This window comes from Callospermophilus lateralis, chromosome 14 (genome assembly GCF_048772815.1).
Source record: "Callospermophilus lateralis isolate mCalLat2 chromosome 14, mCalLat2.hap1, whole genome shotgun sequence".
In the NCBI taxonomy this organism is placed as follows: domain Eukaryota; kingdom Metazoa; phylum Chordata; class Mammalia; order Rodentia; family Sciuridae; genus Callospermophilus; species Callospermophilus lateralis.
This window is the reverse complement of record NC_135318.1, coordinates 97,859,949-97,879,525: the sequence shown is the minus strand read 5'-3', so window position 1 is coordinate 97,879,525 and position 19,577 is coordinate 97,859,949. Positions and strand designations below refer to the sequence as shown.

The 19,577-nt window shown below is 46.6% G+C and overlaps 1 protein-coding gene across 1 annotated transcript in view; it reads left to right on the top strand.

Moving 5' to 3' along the window:
* Positions 1–19,577, top strand: part of Aff3 (ALF transcription elongation factor 3) — a 494,450-nt gene that overhangs the window by 402,993 nt on the left and 71,880 nt on the right. Inside the window, exon 10 of the mRNA XM_076832801.2 lies at positions 4,306–4,346. Within this exon, the coding sequence (XP_076688916.2) occupies positions 4,306–4,346 (41 nt within the window). The remainder of the gene's footprint in view (positions 1–4,305; positions 4,347–19,577) is intronic.

Sequence of the window (19,577 nt, the reverse complement as noted above, 5' to 3'; positions counted from 1 at the left end):
AAGAAAAAAATACGGTCGCTGTAACATACAACTCTTGAAGGAATGAAATTGGGCAATTCATCTAGTTTACAATCAGTAGTTTTTCTGGCTTTAATCTGGAGTCACCTAAGTAATTTTCTTCTTGGCTTTTTAATTTCAATGTTTACTTCTTATATTATTTTCCAACAGTAAATAAAAACTGAGGGCAAAAGCTGAGGTTCTTTTTTAACGAGAAGGAGCTGGGAAAAAAAGATCTTGGCTTTGGTATATAGCATACAGTTTTAATCTAATGTTAGCAGCTTTGTTTTTTCCTCTCAAGGAATGGTTTAAAACATTTTACATATGCTCATCTCCTTTCTTAAGGGGTGATGAGCTGTCCTCAGTAAAGTTTTTAATGATGTAGAATAACTGGCAATTAAGTAGCACACTCAAAATAGGGCATTAAAAATAGCGATGCTGGCAATCGATGGCGCTAAGTACCACCGTGGTGAGACAGATGAGAGCGGAGAAACTCCCAGACGTCAGTGCTCAGTGACTGGTGGGAGGCCAGGTCTCTGCGCCCAGAAGGACCTGCTGGTCCCAGCAGGCAGGCTTCCTGCCCAGCTTGGGTCCCACAGTGGCCAACATGGGTCCTGCGGAGTTGTTCCCAGCTGTTAGCACCGCCCCCAGGTGGTGCATTGATTCATAGGCCCCTCCAGAGGTGGTGGAGTGCAGAGTTTCTTACTTTTTGTTTGGTTTGCTTTTGCTTTTTCAGTGACTTTCTAACAGGTACACGTCAACATGTGGTACTTCCCTAACCTAAAAGTCAGTGGGGAGAGTTTGAGGAGGAGGAGCAGATGGTCCAAAACTTGCCAGCCCTGGTCTATTTCCGTGGCTAGGGGAACATTCAGGGGCCTTGCTGGAGGCTTCTACTGAAGTTGTAGTCACATCTCTTAAGATTTCTCTTCTTCCAAGAAGAGCCCACCTCCTGTGCCTCCAGCGGAGACAATGTTAAGAGATCCTGCTAATAATACATTCCACCTTTCTTTGGGGGAGTTGGAATACTTCTTGCATATTCAGCCCAGCAGTCAGAAGTAGAGAGTTAAGTTGTTGTTGTTGTTGTTGTTGTTGTTTGTTTGTCTTTTCCCAAGCATCCCAGCCAAAAGTGAAAGCTGTCTTGCTGAGCAAGAAGAGAGCCCTTTAGGGGCTGGGATTGTGGCTCAGCGTTAGAGCACTTGCCTGGCACAGGAGGAACCCGGGTTTGATCCTCAGCACCACATAAAAATAAAGGCATTGTGTTGTGTCCATCTACACCTAAAAAAAATAAATATTTTTAAAAAAAGAAGAAGAAGTAGAGAGCCCTTTAGCAGATGACCCTGCAAACACTGATGACCGCCTGTCATCTGCTGGGTGCTTTTGGGGCGCGTGCTGCTGTCCTGGCCTTGGGGGAGCTCAGGCCAGGAGTTGGGTCCTCTGAGATCCTGTACCCAGCTCCTTGGCTTCTCCTTTCTCTCTCTCTCCCTTGCCTCAGGTGTCCTCATCAAGATCTGGGCACGACTCCATTACTTCAAAGTCATGCTGTGACCCTGGCATGCCAGGACACTGGGGCCTTAGTTGATTGGGATCAAGGGAACCCACTGATCCTTCCATTGTCCAGAGTAGACTGGATATCACATGGCGGGATCCCGCATCCCCCCGGAGAAGGCAAAGGCAGACTGCAGTCACAGGTGGGCTGCGTCACTGGTTGTGAGGCCACACTCCAGACCCATAATAAATGAGTGGTGAGACCTGTCCTGGAATTTAAGACTCAACCCCCAGTCCACACGTTTGCTGTTCCTCTTAATTTCTTCTCAGTTCCTTTGGACAGTCCACAAAGCTCACGCGTCCTGTGCCTTCCTTTCAGATCTTTCCTGTGTTCCCGCTTTGCTGTAGACCCCTTTGTCTTTTTTTTTGTCTTTTTTTTTTTTTTGTACTAGGGAAGGGATTGAGCCCAGGGGCGCTTTACCATGGAGCTACAAAACCCAGCTCTTTTTGTTTGTTTGATTTTTAGGCAGTTTCTCTCTAAGTTACTAAGGCTGGCCTGGCATTTGCAATCCTCCTACCTCAGCCTCCCAAGTTGACCCGATTGCAAACCCCTTTGTCATTTTTAAGGGGACAGTTCCTCAGTGTAGAAGGCACCTTCCTGATCTTCATAGGCCTGTGGCATCCCTGGCCCCAGACACTAGGTGCTACTAGTGATCCCCCTCTTGAAAGGAGCACTCTCAGTTCTGGATACCCCAGGGTTGAGTAAGGGGTGTCCCAGCGGAGACCCAACGGTGGAGGCTGGGCAGCCCCTTCCTCTCCCATCTAGCCCTGTGCTATCCGCCTCTCTTCTCCCACATCTAAAAGTCTGCTCAGGTCTCGGTGGGACCGATTCCCTGGTGGATTCGGGTATCTAATGAGTGCCCCTCTGAGGACCTGCTAACTGTTCCAGGCACTGTTTGAGGAGCTGCGCCTTTACCCTGATGTCCTGCCTAAGGAGTGAGCTTCTCCAAGAAAATGGCCCTTTCTGTTTTTGTTTGTATCCCTCCTGGAGCTCAGTATGGTCATCTCCACATAGGAATTCAGCAAATGCTCCACTAGTGGACTAATCCAAGCACCACCCAGGATATGCTTGTTTGTGCCACAGGAAGAAGGATTCTGCCACATCATTCTTCTAATCTAAAGAGTCTGTCTGTCTTGTCTGCTCTCTGACTGTGATGGGGGAGCAGCATGGGCTGTATCGGGTGTCCCTGGTAACCAGTGACCTGGACATGTGTGCCAGGCAAGGAGGAATGACCTGTGTGCTCGCTCCTGACCACCTGTGCACCCCGAGGAGGTCTCAGCCTTTGGGCCATTGCTTACATGGCCTCCTAATTTTGGGGGTTTTGACCCACTTCTTTCCTTGCCCTGGTAGTGCCCTGAGGTGGAAGACGAATGAATGAGAACTAGAGTCGGCAAGAAGAAAAAGAACGTGCACACACAACTGGGAGTGTCTCGATAGAGAAATGGGAGTCTTTTTTTATTATTTTATTTGTTTACTATGGAAAATTTCAACACACACACACGTACATCCTATCACTTTAATAAATGAAAAATAAAAAATAATACATTTTCTGTACAAAATGGAAATTGTATTTCTTTCACATAAGAAAAAAATAACCAGGAAACTGTCATGCTAAGTGAAATAAGCCATTCCCAAAAAACCAAAGAATGAATGAATGTTCTCCCTGATATGGGGATGCTGACTCACGATAAGGAGGGGCGGGAATAGAAGTTTACTGGATTACTGGCTGGGAATAGGAAAGACAATAGAATGGATCAGAACTTTCCTAGTTCATATATGAATACATAACCAGTGTTAACTCCACATCATGTGCAACCACAAAAATGGGAAGTTATACTCCATGTATGTTTAACATGTCAAAATATACTCTACTGTCCTGTAGATCTAAAAAGATTTTTTTTAAAGAAACTGAAAAAAAAAAAAAAAGGAGATTTAAAAGGTAGCCAGAATAACATAACAGACTCCACAGTGGGCTCATCACCTGAGTCCAATAGCTATCTACCTGGGACCATCTTGCTTCATGAAGATGCCACCAATTTCCCCTCCTCCCACTATATTGTTTTATAGCAGATCCCAACATCATATCCTATTATTGATAAGTACTTCAGTGTAAATATCTAAAAAAAAAAAAAAGAGCTTTCAAAATTTGTCACAATATCATTACCATATCTGAAAAAAATAGTAATTTTTTTTTTTTTAGAATTTTAATATTTATTTTTTAGTTATCGGAGGACACAACATCTTTGTTTTGTATGTGGTGCTGAGGATCGAACCCGGGCCGCACGCATGCCGCTTGAGCCACATCCCCAGCCCCCAAAAAATTAGTAATTTTTTTAGATTTCCCGCCAGCCTTCCATTTTTACAACTGGAGAGATGTTTTCAATAGACCTGAAAAATGAGTCAAAAATTACATCTTCTTTGGGAAAAATGCTACGGATCAAACAGAGCTTTTTTTCTTACAGGGAAGGGGAATAAAGCAATGGGAAAATGGCTTCAGGGAGTAAGAACAAAATAGTTCTGCTCTTTGCCAGGTCAGGTGTCTGGCGCCTCCCCAAGCTCGCCCCCTGGTGGCAGGTGCGCATTGCCAAGGCCTCCGTTAACGCTTCAGGAATGTTCCTTTCGTAATAGGACAGAGCTTTCTAAGTAGTTTAAAATTTGGCCACATGACAAAAATGTGTGTAACAGAGGTTTTTTTAAGTGTTGATCAAGCACATAATTTAAAAGTCAGAATATTAAATAAACATCTCTGCCCTTTCTTCCAGCAGGCAACCCAGAGAACAGCTCTCCGCGCTCTGCCTGACAGGTACATTTTGTCATTTTTATGAACTATAAATTGCTTTATGAAACATCGAGCCCTATTTATTGTGGCATATAATTCATAATCGGATTTTGTCCCTAAAGTATCTGTGAACTGGGATGTTAAACATTTTGCATGCCTCGATCTGTCATGCATGTGTGGAGTTTATTACTGCAAAAATCGCCTTGTTGTATTTCACATAAAGTATGAAGAATCCCTCGTTGTGCAATGAAACAAGAGAGAAGAAAACTTAGGGGGGAAGACCTGAATGGCGCTGTAAATCCTGAACTTTGGAATTGGTTGGGATCCGAGCTCATTTTTCAGCAATAAGTACTTCATTTATCGGGACATGTTTTCTTCACTCTTTCCATATCATCTCTCACGGGGAGGGATCTGTCTCTGGATGAGTCTTTCTTAGAGGACTTTGTGCACCGCTCATGGTCCTGCACACCAGACTTCTCTCTCCCTGCTGCCTCTTGTTTCTCCCGACCTGTGTTATTGAATAGGATGCATATAAATCTCATCAAAAGGCCCAAACTGCGGTTGACATCCTGGTTTGCCTAACAGGCTGCAAAGAGGTGGTCAAACAGGAATATGTAAATTGCCTTCTAGATTAAGACCAGCCTCTTTGGGAGTTTGGTTTTGGTTTTGTTGTTTCCATTCCTAAGGGGTGTGTGGGTGTGGGCGGCGGGTGTTGAAGATCAGGCCCACTGTGTCTCCACAAGGGAAGGACATGCAGTGCTAGACACAGTGGAAGGAGATGTCCTCTTTCCCCCTCCCTCTCCCCAGCTGGCAAGCACCTCAGCATTGTCCAGAGAGCCTTTACCCCTCCCTCCTTTCCTTGGGAGCTCCTTTTATGTGGAAGGAGCAATCATTGACTGTGGGAGTCGGGTCAGTTCAGTGCCTCTTCACGGTAAAACCTGTCACTTAGAAGAACCACCTGGTGCACAAGGGTGAGAGCTTTTCTTTCCTCCCGGGTGGCAGGCTGAACCTGAGCGTGAAAAGCCTTCCCCATGACAACCACACAAGCCCGCCTGTTCCAAGAGTGACAGGCACGTGGTCTTCTGGAATTGCTTTTGGGATTTTTCACAAAAGCTGATAACGGAGACTTGGAGTCTGTGGGTAGGGAGGAAGAGAGACACTGGATCAAAACTCATTTAGGGAATGACACAAGAATTCTTTTCCTAGACACATGTCTTGTTTCCTTTTGACTTCTCTTTGTAAGTCAGCAATTCCTTCAACGAAATTCACTGGGAAGCAAGGCAAAGCCCCTGTTTATGATGTGGTATCACTGCTAACAAGCATGAGGTTTCTTTTGGGGAAGGGGGTCAATAAAAAAATGTTAAAAGACTAGATTTTTCACAACCCCGTTAATATACTAAAAAAATTTAATTTCACCCTCTAGATAAGTGAAATTTATACTCAAAATGCCATTATGAACAGGGCTCTAGGGTCAATAGTCAGGCTCACACCTGTAATCCCAATGGCTCCAGAGGCTGAGGCAGGAGGATCGCAAGTTCAAAGCCAGCCTCAGCAACTTACCAAGGCCTGAGCAACTTAGCAAGATTTTATCTCAAAAGGAAAAAAAAAAAAAAGGAGCTGGGGTTGTGGCTCAAGGTTAAGCACCCCCGGGTTCTATCCCTGGTACCAAAAAAAAAAAAAAAAAAAAAAATGCCATTATGAACTTTGGTAGAAGGAACCAAAAATTATTTTATGAAAATAAAGACATGGTTGCAAATATAAAGATGGTTTCTCAGAAGCTAGGACTGACTGATACATTCAAAATACATGACTTCATGGTGGGTAGGAAATGTGCATGTGTTTTAATGATGAGCAATGTATTCCCTTTGAGTTTTTCTGATATTCTCACTTGAACCTCTTGCCAAGCCCGTTACTGCACAGAAGCAGAGGCTCCACGGTCACTACTCTTCTCAATTTCTCTACCTTCACATATAGTAAGGTGTATTTTCACTGCTGTTCAGAATTGGGGAGCGTGGCTCATTTCAGATGAATTGGCTTTGCCTGCTCTTCTAATCCTGCAGCTGGGTGAGGCTGTCTTCTCTGTGTTTATTCTGTGTTTTCTGCTAATCCGGGGGCTGTGGAAGTAACTTCCATAGCAGAGAGCATTTGTAGTCATTTGAAGAAACAATTCAAACTCTTTCTCAAAATAATAACTCAGAAACACCTATTGAATTAATTGGATTCATATTTTCTAGTTCTTTAAATAAAGAACATTAATTTAACAAGTAACAGATGTCATTTTCTGCCTGCCAGAGGAACCCCATTGAAGGAGCGGAGCTGAGTCAAGGCCCCCCAAGCCCGGGATTCCGGGGCCCTCGTGTCTCGGGCTGCTTAGAGCTGGTCTTCACCTATTGTATGTTCATTTACATAAGCTCTTCTGGTTTCCTTAAATATTATTGTTTTCAGCCTATTATCACTTCTTTCTTAAAATTCCGTAAAGATTTGGCAGTACTTTTATATTTATCCTAGAAAAAGAAAGCACTTTTCAGACCTCAAACTGTGTTTTGTGAGTCCTGTGATTCTAGGATCGGGCAGGAAAGCCCATGATTGGCTCTTGCCAGGCCACCAAGGGTTCCTCGTCCACCCCAGAGCCTCAGGGTCCTGCACATCTGCTCCATTCACCCTCAACCTTGACTCCCCGTGAACACAGGGATGTTTACACAAGGTGTTACAAGATGTGCATCTTGGGAATGAACTAGGATTTGGTCAACTGGGTGGACGGAGGCTGGGAGCTGGCCTTGTGGGAAGGCAGCTGTAGCCTTCCTGCCAGGGGACCTGGCCCACCATAGACAGCTGCAGGGAAGGGAAAGAGTTTCATTTCCCATTCCCTCCTTCAGGGCTGATGAGACTGTCATCTCTCTGGGGTTAGAGAATGTGCAGATGTCCATTGAGAGCTGATAGTGTCTATCTTTTCATTCCTCCAAAGATTCTCGGTTGATTTTGTAAAAAGACATTCTAGCACACGTCCAATATCTGGTAGTTCAGACTGTGTACTTTCTTAAATTATATTTATTTTTTTTAACTGATAGATAAAAGCATGAAAATGCTAGGTATATATGGAGTGCTTTGTGATATGTCAATACGCACATACGTTGTGATGTTTAAATCAAGCTAAGCATATCTATCTCCTCAAACATTTGTCATTTATTTATGTTGAAAACATTCAAGATCCTTCCACGTTTTTGGAAGTCTGCAGTACATTATTGTTTCTGAGGTCACCCTTCTATGCAGTTCTTTTTCCTTATACCCCCTTGATCAATAATAGACTGTATGGATTAAAGTTCAGAAAGCCTTATAATCAATAATCAATATATACTCTCAAAAAATTTAAACTGTGATATTTCTGTTATCTAAAATTTAAAGCCATCTATGTTTAACGCCCCCCCCAAAAAAAATCCTTTTTGCCTTATTTGGTTTTTGCCTGAGGAGTGGGATTAATTGATGGTCAGTCAACATAGCCAAAATACATTGCAGGTTGAAGCTGGATCTCAACAGCAAAGCCAAGTATGGGCTTCAGCCCAGCTGGCCTGGGCGCCCACCCTGCAGTCACAAGAATCAGTTATGTGAGGGTGCGACCAGAGGGGTTTTGTTCTTTTCTACTCCTGACTATTGTTTTTTCATCTGTTTTATATCTTTGAGAGTCAACTGGCCTACCAGAGACCCACCAATGCCCCCACATAATGACCACAGCAGATGTCCTGGGCAGGGCAAGGTGACCAAATTTTTGATGTAATGCACAAGCCAATTACAAGAGCATCTCAGTTTGCTAAGGGACACTCTCCCTCTTGCCCATTCACCCCGTATAACCTCTAAAGCATTTCCTTCTTATGGCTGGTGGTATTTGATGCTGGGAGGGAGAGGCAGGGAAAGAGAGATGAATGGTGTGAGGTTCATTTATAAAGGTGTGTCTTTGGCATGGGCGCTGCACCCCACAAGCTGCCGCATCACCAGTAACGTGGAAAATATGCAAACTGCTGTTAGGAAGAAGGAAGGGTGTGTGTGCGGCATACGAAGTGCCTTGAATACGATTAACTTCCCTTCCCACGTAGTAAATAGTAGATAACTCCGATCAGAAAAGGGATTCGTGTGATTTATCAAGCTGAGCGACTGCATTTGCAGAGAAGCTGGAGGTCAATCTTGAAATCTAGGGCCAGAGGAGCACGAGAAAATTGCCAGGCCTAAGAAGTTAATCATAGCCTGGGACCGCTTCCATCTGTCTCAGGGCGACAGGGCTGCTGCACGGAGAGCAGGCATGCTTTATAGCAGCAGATCAGGAATTAATATTTTCTGCAAAACCTCAAGCATCATTTGCAGTAACTTGGGTTTTATAAAAATGGAGCATAATTTTGTATGAATAAATCACATTCAGCTAGAAATATGAGAGGCTGGAAAAAATTGCGCTTGGTATAAAAAAAGGGGAAGGGATGGGCAGGAAAGCCAACATGAACATAGTTGTTGAAGCGATGGCACTCTTGGAGGACACAAATGGCCGCGTGGTTAAATTGTGCATATAATCATCTTCTGAAATGTCAGTCTGCAACTCGGGCAATGGCTGTGTTTTTATAGCCTTGGAGATGCATCGCCAGACTGTAACCTGTCTGCCCATCTGGCAATATCTCAGGTCCAAGATCCATTTATATTGAAATCCAAACAACTGCCATTGATTTATTCATTTATTCCACAAATATTTGCTGAGCACATCCGGCATACTCTGCGGGGTGCTGTGCTGGAGCTGGGGATGCGGTGGCTGGGAGGCCCCCGAGCCCATGGCTTTACCAGCCAGAGGGGCCTTGACCTGGCAAGGAGAAGGGCTCCTTCAGGCTCACGTATTTGCTCGTCTCCATTTTGCCCTTTCTCTAATCAATCTCATGCATGGAATCTCTTTTTCTCCATTAGGGAGAATAGAATAATATTAAGTAAATGGGAAATAGCCGAACATTAAGGGGACTTCACATAAGTAGAAGAATGTGAAACTGTCTGTGTCTGGGAGCAGGACCAGAGTGGCACCACAGCCAACAGGGAAGGCAGGTGGCACCTGATTGGCAGGGTGGGGGCTTTGCAGTCAGCTCATCCTCCTAGTCGAGTGGACCACCCTCAGCAGAGCCAAGGGAGTGTGTTGAGGAGGGGGCCCTCGCCTAGAAGTGTACCTTCTGGGTACCATTTTACCAGTCCCTGGCAATGAGAGATGGAGGTCGGAGCTGCCAGGTACTACTGTAGTTGATTTCATATTTAAGGGCCAAAATAAGAAAGTTTGAAACCCCAGCCTCAACATTGTTAAGGTGGCGCTGTATCAACCCTGCCCCGGAGGCCCGTGTTCCAGTCTCTCCAAAGCAAGGGAGTCCTTGTAACTGTTCTCAGTACACCCTGTGAATACCAAGTTTTTAAAGAGCTTCAGAGTGTCGGAGCCCTGTCCCCTGAGCTGTCTTCATTCTATCATCTGCACAGCGACCTTGAGAGAGACAGAGGAGCCATCTTATAGGTAAGAACATTGAGCTTCAGACAGATAGTGGGGCTCATCCAGGGCCACGCAGGAGCCGTGACTAGACCCCAAGTCCTCTGACTCCTTCTCCTTTGTGCAGCAACACAGCAGGTGGGGCACCGACGGAGGCAGGTGGCCTGGGCCATGTTCCGCATCCGCACATTGTTTCTGCCTTGGTTGTCCTTTTGTCCCCAGCCTCTGTCACGGTACCTAGCAATAAGTCCTTTGATAAATGAGAGAAAGCAATGAACAAATGAACGAACGAACTAAGCCAGTGCTTTGTGGTTAATTGAAGGTACCTTTGGGCTTAAAGTAGAAAATACTTTTGTGGAGCTGGCCATGCATCACTGCCAAGGCTGCCTCGGGAGGGGGAGACTGACAGGCAGCACTTATCACGAAGGGTCCAAGCAGGCAGGTGTTTTAGAGCGTTTTACAATCGGGAAACACTACCAATTGTCACAGAGGTGGGGGTGGGGGGGCCGAACGATTAGAAAAATAATGAGTCCAAGAGCAGGCAGGAAAGTCTCGAACATGTAAAAGATCCAAACGACCCAGTGCAATTAAATTAGAGTGGGCTTGAGTTAGAAACCAGTGACAAAAAAAAATAATTACACTGGTGCTTCACAGAGGTTTTTGTACCCAGAAGAGGTTGGGTCAGATGACCTCGCCCCCGCCCCCCTTCTTGTCCCCTCTTAATTTCTGCTTCCTGCAGCGACAGGACTTTAAATAATCGGTGTTATTTCCACCGATTAGTCACACTTTTTTTTCCCCTTGATTCATTCAATGAATATTTTAGAGTCCTGAACCCATATAATGGGTCAGCCATCGCGCGGGTCTTTGTGGAAGACACCAGAATTCACGGCCAATGATTCCACTCCCAAGCAGTGTACAGTGTGGTGGAGACACGCAGGCACAGATATCAAACACGGTGCATGCTCAGATGTTGCCAGGTACATAAACAGTCCTGGGTCCTGTCAGAACCGTCCCGTGTCAGGCGGTACACTGAACCTCCCAGCAAACCCCTCACCACCCAAGAAGGAATTCAACACTAAGGCCTTCAAGAGAGGTTGTTGTCAGTGAAATTCCACATCCCTGCGTGTCCCAATCCACTTCCCTAAAGCCAGATGGGTCTGAGTTTCCAGGTGCGTGCAGGAGTCAGCGCTCCTAGCTGCTTCAGTCACACACACACACACAAACACACACACGCACGCACGCGTCAAGTGTGAGGAAATAACTGTGGATTAAAGATGCAGGGACAGTATGGCAGTGCTCCCGGAGGGCAGGGGGTGGGGACTGGGAAGGGGCATTTTAAGTAGCGTGTGATAGATGGTTGTGCCGGTGACCCAGGGACGGAGAGAGGCAGAGATTTCAGGAGGAGTGGCAGACATGAGCAGGGCTGGGCTGCAGGGTGGTCAGGGAGTGCAAGTCCTGGCTTCTGTGGTGGGGTGGGCACCTGAAGGGACAGTGGCTGGAGCTGTAAACAGCACCAGGGAGCAGGGCAGGAGACTTCCTTGGCTCTGAAGCTTATCCTTCAAGTGTGGATCAAGCCTCATCTTCCAGGGACGCCTTACCTAGCCACTCACTGGCTCCTAGTCCGTCAGCGCCTCATGGAATCGCGGCTTCTGTCCTCTGCTGGCTCAGTGGATTTATGTCCCAGAAACCCCTGAGGCAGGAACCTTGTCCTGAACAGTAGGTAGGACTTTATACAAAATCCTCCCTTACTGCATGCCTTTCAAACAAGACAGACCAAGAATGAAAATTATGCCACTCAACTCTGCTCTCATGATAAAAAGGGAAAAGAAAAACCCACAACCTTCTGTTCCTCCTCTTTCCTTTCTTCACAAGACATCGCAGAGCAGGCGTGGGACTTCAGATCCTTGAACCTGTGGCTGGAACTGACTTTGCACAAAGTCTTTACACATCCGAGTCTTGACTTCCTCGTGGCATAAACAGGATGATGATAAATACCCTTTCTGCAGGTGTAGGGACATCAAGTGAGGTGACTACTAGAAAAGGTGCTTCATTCCTCTTCCACATGCTAGTAATTACCCTGTTGCACCTAAGAAACACCCTCATCCACACACCTGAAGATGCTCTCTAACGTAGTCCTCCAGGCTTAAAAAAAAAAAAAGTGCGAAAAATAGTAGAATGTTAAAATACAAGAAACAACTGGTAAATAAGAGTTTGGCATCTTTTCATATGAACATTCTCGGAAAACAAATGTCAACAGATCCCAAGAAATGTCATTTGCTGATTCTCACCCATCCCTGCTTTGTAACCTGTTCTAATTTAGCTTCTCCTCCCCTGAAAGCTGAGCCCTGGGTCCTGAGAGAGCTTCATGGTGGCCTCTCCGTGGCCACCACCCGTCTTGCCACACCGGTCTCGCCACACCGTCTTTCTACTCCGTACCCTGGAAGGTTCATTTCCTGACGCTCTTCCAGCTGGTCTCCAAAGAATCAGTTACATTTTATTATTTCAAAGCAAATAATACTTATTTCAAAAGCAAACAGCATGTCAGGTGCAGTGGTGCACACCTGTAACCCCAGCAGCTCTGGAGGCTGAGGCAGGAGGATCACGAGTTCAAAGCCAGCCTCAGCAAAAGCAAGGTGCTAAACAACTCAGTGAGACTCTCTCACTAAATAAAATACAAAATAGGGCTGGAGATGTGACTCAGTGGTCAAGTGCCCCTGAATTCAATCTCCAGTACCCAACCCCCCAAAAAAGCATACAGTAGTCTACAGATAGCAAGGGAAATGTGGGTGCAGCATTGTCTGGGGGGCATAGAGCTCACCCAGTGCTGGCTGAGCCGCTCCGCAGGGCTCCCCTCTCTAACAGGATGCTGTGGCATCCATCTGCATTCCCAGAGATAGAGACCCTCAGCCTCACTGCTCCTACAGGGAAGTCACATAAGTGTCCCTCACAGCCCTTTAGTGACTGTTAGCTCTGGAGGTTGCATTAATAGGACATTAACAAGGAGAACAAACCAGGCTGTCAGGTCTAAAACCCAGCTTTTAAAGAGCTGCTATGGTACTAATTTCCACAATAAAACAGAATGGTTCCAGAGAAGCTATTGAGTCCTATCAGGTAAATAATACCCATTTTAAAAGGTCCCAAACATGTGCTTTACACAATAGAAGAGGGCAGACCAGAAGAAGTTACAGTCTTTTGAGTAAATAAATAACGAGTTGTATAAAGCTACTAATTGCCCTTTAAAAGGTTTAGTGTGCTTGGGAACACTTGAGGATTAATATGGACTTGCTGCCTGTCATCTAGCCAAGGAGGAGTGGCAGGAGGGGCCCCTGGGTGAGAACAAGTTTTAACCCTTGTAGTTAATGCCACAGTTGCCACGCGCCTGCAAGAGGGGTCACGGTGATGTGAGCTGGGGACTACTTAGAAGAGTTTGGCCTCTTTGTAAGAAAACAGTAGTATGTTGGTTGCTCACCACCATGAGTGTCCTCAATGCCACTTAATAGTGCCCTTGAATGTTTAAAATGTGTGATGTATAATTTGCCACAATAAAAAAGCATTAAAAGAGCTGGACGCAGTGGCACACGTCTGTAATCCTGGCGGCTTGGGAGGCTGAAGCAGGAGAATGGCGAGTTCAAAGCCAGCCTCAGCAAAAACAAGGCCCTAAGCAACTCAGCGAGACCCTGTCTCTAAATAAAATACAAAATAGGCTGGGGATGTGGCTCAGTGGTTGAGGGCCTCTTAGTTCAATCCCTGGTACCCCCCCCCCCTAAAACAAAAGCATGAAAAGAAAAGAATGAATGGATAGCTCTGCAGATGCAATTTGAGCATCCCTAAATCCAAGACTCGAAATCCAAATTGTTCCAAAAGCCAGAACTGGTGCTAGAGGTCCAGCCTGGACATTCCTCCCTTCCTCCTCTGCTAGGGAAGGAAGTGACCCTGGTCTTCTGTGATGGGGACAGCTGGACACCTCCACTCCCCTGCTCCTTCTGTGACTGTGGAGAAGCAAAGGCAGTTGGCATCCCCAGGGTTGATTGGCATCACAGTGGTCTGTAAACCCCAGAAACGGGCCAGAGGGAGCCGGACTCTTCATAGGCCAGTGGCTCAACCGCTGGGACTGTACTGTGAATTACTAATGGCCACTCATTATCGTCCCACTCTGTGTTCCCTATCTTCTGAACACATCCTATGAGAGTAAGTCATAAAGTTACCTGATATGGAATATTGAAGTCACAGGTCTATGAATGATTTTTCGCTGGAAGCCTTTGCACTCAGCATGTGCCTTCAGATTCCTGGGTAGCTGCGCCTTCCAGACCCAGGAAAGCAGGGCTGCGTCTCCTTGTGATTCATTGAATTTTTGTTTTAATTCACTTCCTCAGAAAACCATTGTCTGTACTTAATGCATGTGACATCTCCAGATCAGAGTTAAGAGAGAAAATTGGCCAGTGTGTGGCGGCACATGCCTGTAATCCCGCCAGCCTCAGCAATTTAGCAAGGCCTAAGCAACTCGCCGAGATGCTGCCTCAAAATTAAAAGGGCTGAGCATGTGGCTCAGTGGTTAAGTGCTCCTGGTTCAATCCCTGGTACCCTCCCCCTAAAAAAGAGAAAATCTATTGTGTAATTAGCATAATCTTCCATATTGGTTACTGCTATCTACCCCACACTGTTATTTATGATCATGCGTTTCTGAAGAAGCACACCTGTACCTTCCTGGGCAACTACTTTGATTGAGCTAAAGACTCGGTGTCCTGCACAGAACGTACTGATCCTAGAATGTTAAACTGATCAAGGTGAAGATGCGACCTGTGGTCCCCCACCCTTTTCAGTTTTGCAAGTGTGGCTGAACCTAATTGAACTGAGTCTAAAGGAAACCCAAGGGCAACAAATAATATATCTGACAGGAGGAAAAAAGAAGGTTCAAAAAGGCACCTCTCCAGGGCACGTGTGCGTATCTGAACACTCAGAAGCCCTGTCCTGGGTGACGTCTTCCCTGTCCGTGCGGCAGTGAGTGGAGGCCCAGCTGGAAAAACATTTGTGCGTGGTTTAGAGACAGTCGATAGACGTGGTGGGGTTTGTTATTTTGTTTTGTTTGCTTTGTTTTGTTTAAACCCAAACCACAAACCACTTAATTGCTTTTGTTGGGACTTTATTTAAATCGTGATACCAATTCATTTTGTTTTGTTTGAAATCTCCCTTTGTTGGAGAGAACCATCCAAAGCCCATGGAGTCCTCTGTCTCTGGCTTTAAGAACCCTGTAGAATGGAACCCCCTTCCACTCCTGTTCTCTCCATTGCATGCTCCCAACCCCCAGGATGGTCTGCCTGGGCCATTTGGCTCTCTGGATTTGGACTCCTTGCAAAGCCAGCTGGAGCGTGCTACATGACCAGCTGCTCACTCTAGGCTGGACCTGACCCTGCTTTTCTGCACTCCCCAGGTGGCCTCCCCTTCCCATGACCTGCTCTTTTAATGGCCCTCCCAGAGACAGCCTTGGACCTGCCTTCATCCAGCCAGGCTGGCTGGCCTTTGATGGCTGCATTCTGGAGCCCATGAGCCCCCTGCTGCCGTGGGAAGGTGAATGTGCCCCCACTAACTGGAGCAGCCTGACCTTTCTAGCTCTGTCCAGCTCCCTTCCCTGTCCTGGCTCTCAGGCCAGTGACTGGTGGCCATGCCACATCCTCCTGCAGTGTCCACCTGTGTCCTCACCAGACACCTTCAAGCCCCTGCCCTGTGCGTCCCGGCTACCTGGAGACAGCCACCTGACTCACAGAATGCCAAGCAAGGTTTCCCAGCCTCCGGAGTTAGTTCTCCGTGGCCCTGGCTGTGGATGGTCACCCTGTCTTCTGCCCGTCGCCCTCCCATCCCAAGAGGCAGTGTCCAGTGTGGCACTGCTCACTGTCTGGTCAATTCCGTTAAAACGTTGAAGCAGAACAGCTGCTTGTGCAGGGCAAAGCCACGGCCCCTTTCACATTTCACAGACGAGGTGGGTCCGCTCACTGGTCCTGATCTGGCAAATTGGCCGGGGCTCCAGGAAGCCCAGCCCAGGCTGAGTCGAAAGCCCTGGCCACTCTCCACTTGGCCTCTGCATGGCCCTGTCCACCCTGTTCACAGCCAATGGGTGAATCAGAGAGCCACGGATCTTCATATTAAAATGGAGACAATAACCCCTATTCAGCCTGCCTGAGCCTAGTGCTGGGAGGAGCCACGGAAAATAACCGTGGACGCTACCCAAGCACAACAGATCAAGGTCTGAGTCATCTGAGGGAATATGTGAGGAAGGTCCAGGTTTTTTCTCTGAGCCTTTGCCCCAGCCCGGAGCTATTTAATGTAATTCCAAAAGGACAGTGGGCCTTTGGTATTGTTGAAAGATGAACACAAAGCCAGAGGATGACCAGTCCCTCTCTGACAAAGACACGGTCTTGAGGCCTCTGGCTAATGCAGGATCACTACCCAGAGCCCGTGCTGGGGGCTCACTGTCACCATCCCATCTCATCACCAGACAGCCCTCTGGGGCAGGCATCTTTATCCCCATCTTACACATGGGAACTGACTCCTACAGAGAAGGAGTCACTTATCCAAGGTGAAGGAACACAGGAAGAAGGAGAGCCATCTCCTGGAGCCCAGTTTACTGGTGGCCATGTGGCCTTGGGTGGAGAGAGCCTGACACACCGGACTGGTTGCCTCAGGGCCTTATCCCCTCTCTGCAGTACTGGATCCTCTTAAAATAGGACAGGATTCAGTGGGGCACGGTGGTGCATACCTGTAATCCCAGCGGCTCAGGAGGCTGAGGCAGGAGGATCGCAAGTTTAAAGCCAGCCTCAGCAATAGCAAGGCCCTAAGCAACTCAATGCGACCCTGTCTCTAAATAATATACAAAATAGGACTGGGGATGTGGCTCAGTGGTCGAGTGCCCCTGAGTTCAATCCCTGGCACTCCCCTCCAAAAACAAAAAACAGGAGAGGATTCAGCTCAGCCTGAGTTCTGCTCACAGCAGAAGCCTGAGGGCTGCACATGGGACCTCCTCTGGCTGTTCTATTCTGCCCATAAGAAGGCTTGTGCTGGGGGCTTCTTGGTAGGATATGCCTCACCTAGTTCTTGTGCACCCAAGGTAGCAGTTCTCGAGATTTCAGCCTTCTTTCTGAATCCTACACTTTCAATGGAAGATGACCGGGCACTTGAACAGTGCAGCAGCCAGGTTCAGGCAGATTTATATGTTGACCAGAGAAGATCCAAGCCAAGGTCACTTCCTAAGACTGACATTTCCTGAAGGCCTTTCCCCCTCCAGCTGGCTGGGGAGCTGGTACCTTCTTCACTAGCATCTGCAAAGGGCCAGTTCTGCTGCCACAGCAATTCTGTGCCCACGGCATCTTCACATGGGAACCCCACCCCTACACTGATGGCACCTGCCATCAGTCACCCTGGCTTCCTTGCCTCGGGGAAGCAAAGTGAAGCTCCAGGGCTGTGGGGCCATACAAGTCACCTGGCTATCGGGGACTAAAACACTCGGGCTCAACCAGCATGGCTTCCCAGACCCCCTTCAAGCCTGGCTAGGTCACAGGCCCCTCTGGGGACTCCAGCCACAGAAGGCTTTGTTCTTCCACGCCTGTGACACATACTGTTCCTTCTGCCTGGAACCCTTTCCACCCCCCACTCCTTCCTCCTCCCCTCCTCCAGCTTACCGGGCCGACTCCTTCCCATTCTTCAGGTCACAGCTTAGATGCTCTGTCCTCCCTCACCTCCTGCTCCTCTTGGTGGCACTCATTTTGCTGTATGGAGCTGCCTCCCTTCCTGCCTTCCCGTGGACACCAAGCTCCATCCTGATCTGTCTGATCTCGGCTCCTCGGGCAGCGCCAGATACAGAACGTGAATATCCGTGGGTCGACTTTATTTCTCGGAGTCTGTTTTCCCATCTATCAAGAGGAGAGAGTGATATCCACTTCTCTTCCCCTTGCAGCAATGCTGTCAGGCCTTTGGACATTATTTTAGGGGGGGGGGAACTATATAAAACAAAAAGCTAATGACAAATAGGACATGTCCCCCTTAGTAATACAGTTGGGGTCTTAATTCTTTACCCCCAAACCTTGGGGCAATTGGAAGTTTTTCTCCAACAGTAACTAATGGAATGAGGTTCACAATAGCAATGGTAGTGAATATTATAATAAAAAAAGCAATTACAGGAGAGCTGGGGTCATAGCACAGTGGTAGAGCGCTTGCCTAGCATGTGTGAGGTACTGGGTTTGATCTCAGCACCTCATATAAATAAATAAAATAAAGGTCCATGAACAACTAAAATTTTGTCTTAAAAAAAGCAATTACAGGAATGGCAATTTCTATTCCAAGTTATTTTAATTACATGGGACTCCAACTTATTTAAAATCCTGTCTCCACAGAGACTTTCTTCAACTTCCAAAGCTGTCACCATCTTGGTTACCTGGAGACACTCCCGGAGGGGCATTCAAATAGATGAATAGTGGGGTAGTCATAAGCAGGACCTTACCCCTCTCGAAAGACTATTCAGCTCTTCCCCAAAGCCCAGGACTCTGGCCTTCTGTCTCCCAGCCTCAGTGGATCCGAAAGGCCACAGTAGCCGTAGTCCCCATACGATTCCCAAAACTGAGCATAGCTACCGTCACCACATGCCCCAATTTATGCCTACACCAAAGTGTAACTATGGGCACAATTCCTCCTCCACTGGCTGAAACTACAATGAGATAGCACATCCACTGGGAAGGTTATTTTAAAAAATAAAAACTGCTGGTGAAGTTGTGGAGAAAGTAGAATCCTTGTGTGTTGGTGGTGGAAGTTTAAAATGGTACAGCTCTGTGGAAAGCAGTATGGCAGATTCTCAAAAAGGAAAATAATAGTAGAACTACCGTATGATCCAACAATCTCACTTCTGGCTACACCCAAGAGAACTGAGAGCAGAGGTGTGGTCAGGTGTTTGGCAATCCATGTTCATGGCAGCATTGTTCACAAGAGCTAAAAGATAGAAGGAACCCAAGTGTCTCTACAGATGAATGGATTAACGGAGTGGGTAGAGTCATTCAATGGATTGGAGCATTATTGAGGAGGAAGGAAATTCTGATACGACATGGGTAAACCCTGAATGTTTTCTCTGACATGCAGATGCTAACTTACAATATGGGTATGGGGGCATTCTTCATCATACTGTCACACTAGGATAAGAATATACTGTCACAATAGGATAAGAACTACATGATTCCACTTGTGTGAGGGAGCTAGAGTAGTCCAGCTCATAGAGACATGAAGGATAATGGGTGCTGGGGTGAAGGGAAGTGGGCAGCTTCTGTGTAACAGGTATGAAGTTTCAGTTGAGGAAAATGAAAAGTGTTCTTGAGATTGCACGACAATACTTACCACTCTTGAATTACACAATTACAAAATGGTTAAGATGGTAAATTTTATGTTGTATTTTACCACAGTTAGCCTCTTGGCAGGCAGATGGAGTCACATTAAAAGGACATGGTTTGGATTGGGTGCCATGACAGGTCACAGTTAACATAAGAAACAGGCTACCAATGAAGAGAAAGCCAACTTAATCCTGTGCGTCACTATGAATTCCTGAGATAATCAACTTTTTAGGAAGGAAAGCTTTGTTTTGGCTTACAATTTCACAGGTTTCAGCACGTGGATCGTTGTTCCCATTGCTTTTTTTTTTTTAATACTACTCTTCAAAATCTATTTTTTAAATTTGATCTAATTAGTTATACATGACAGTAGAATGCATTTTGACCCATCATAAATAAATAGAG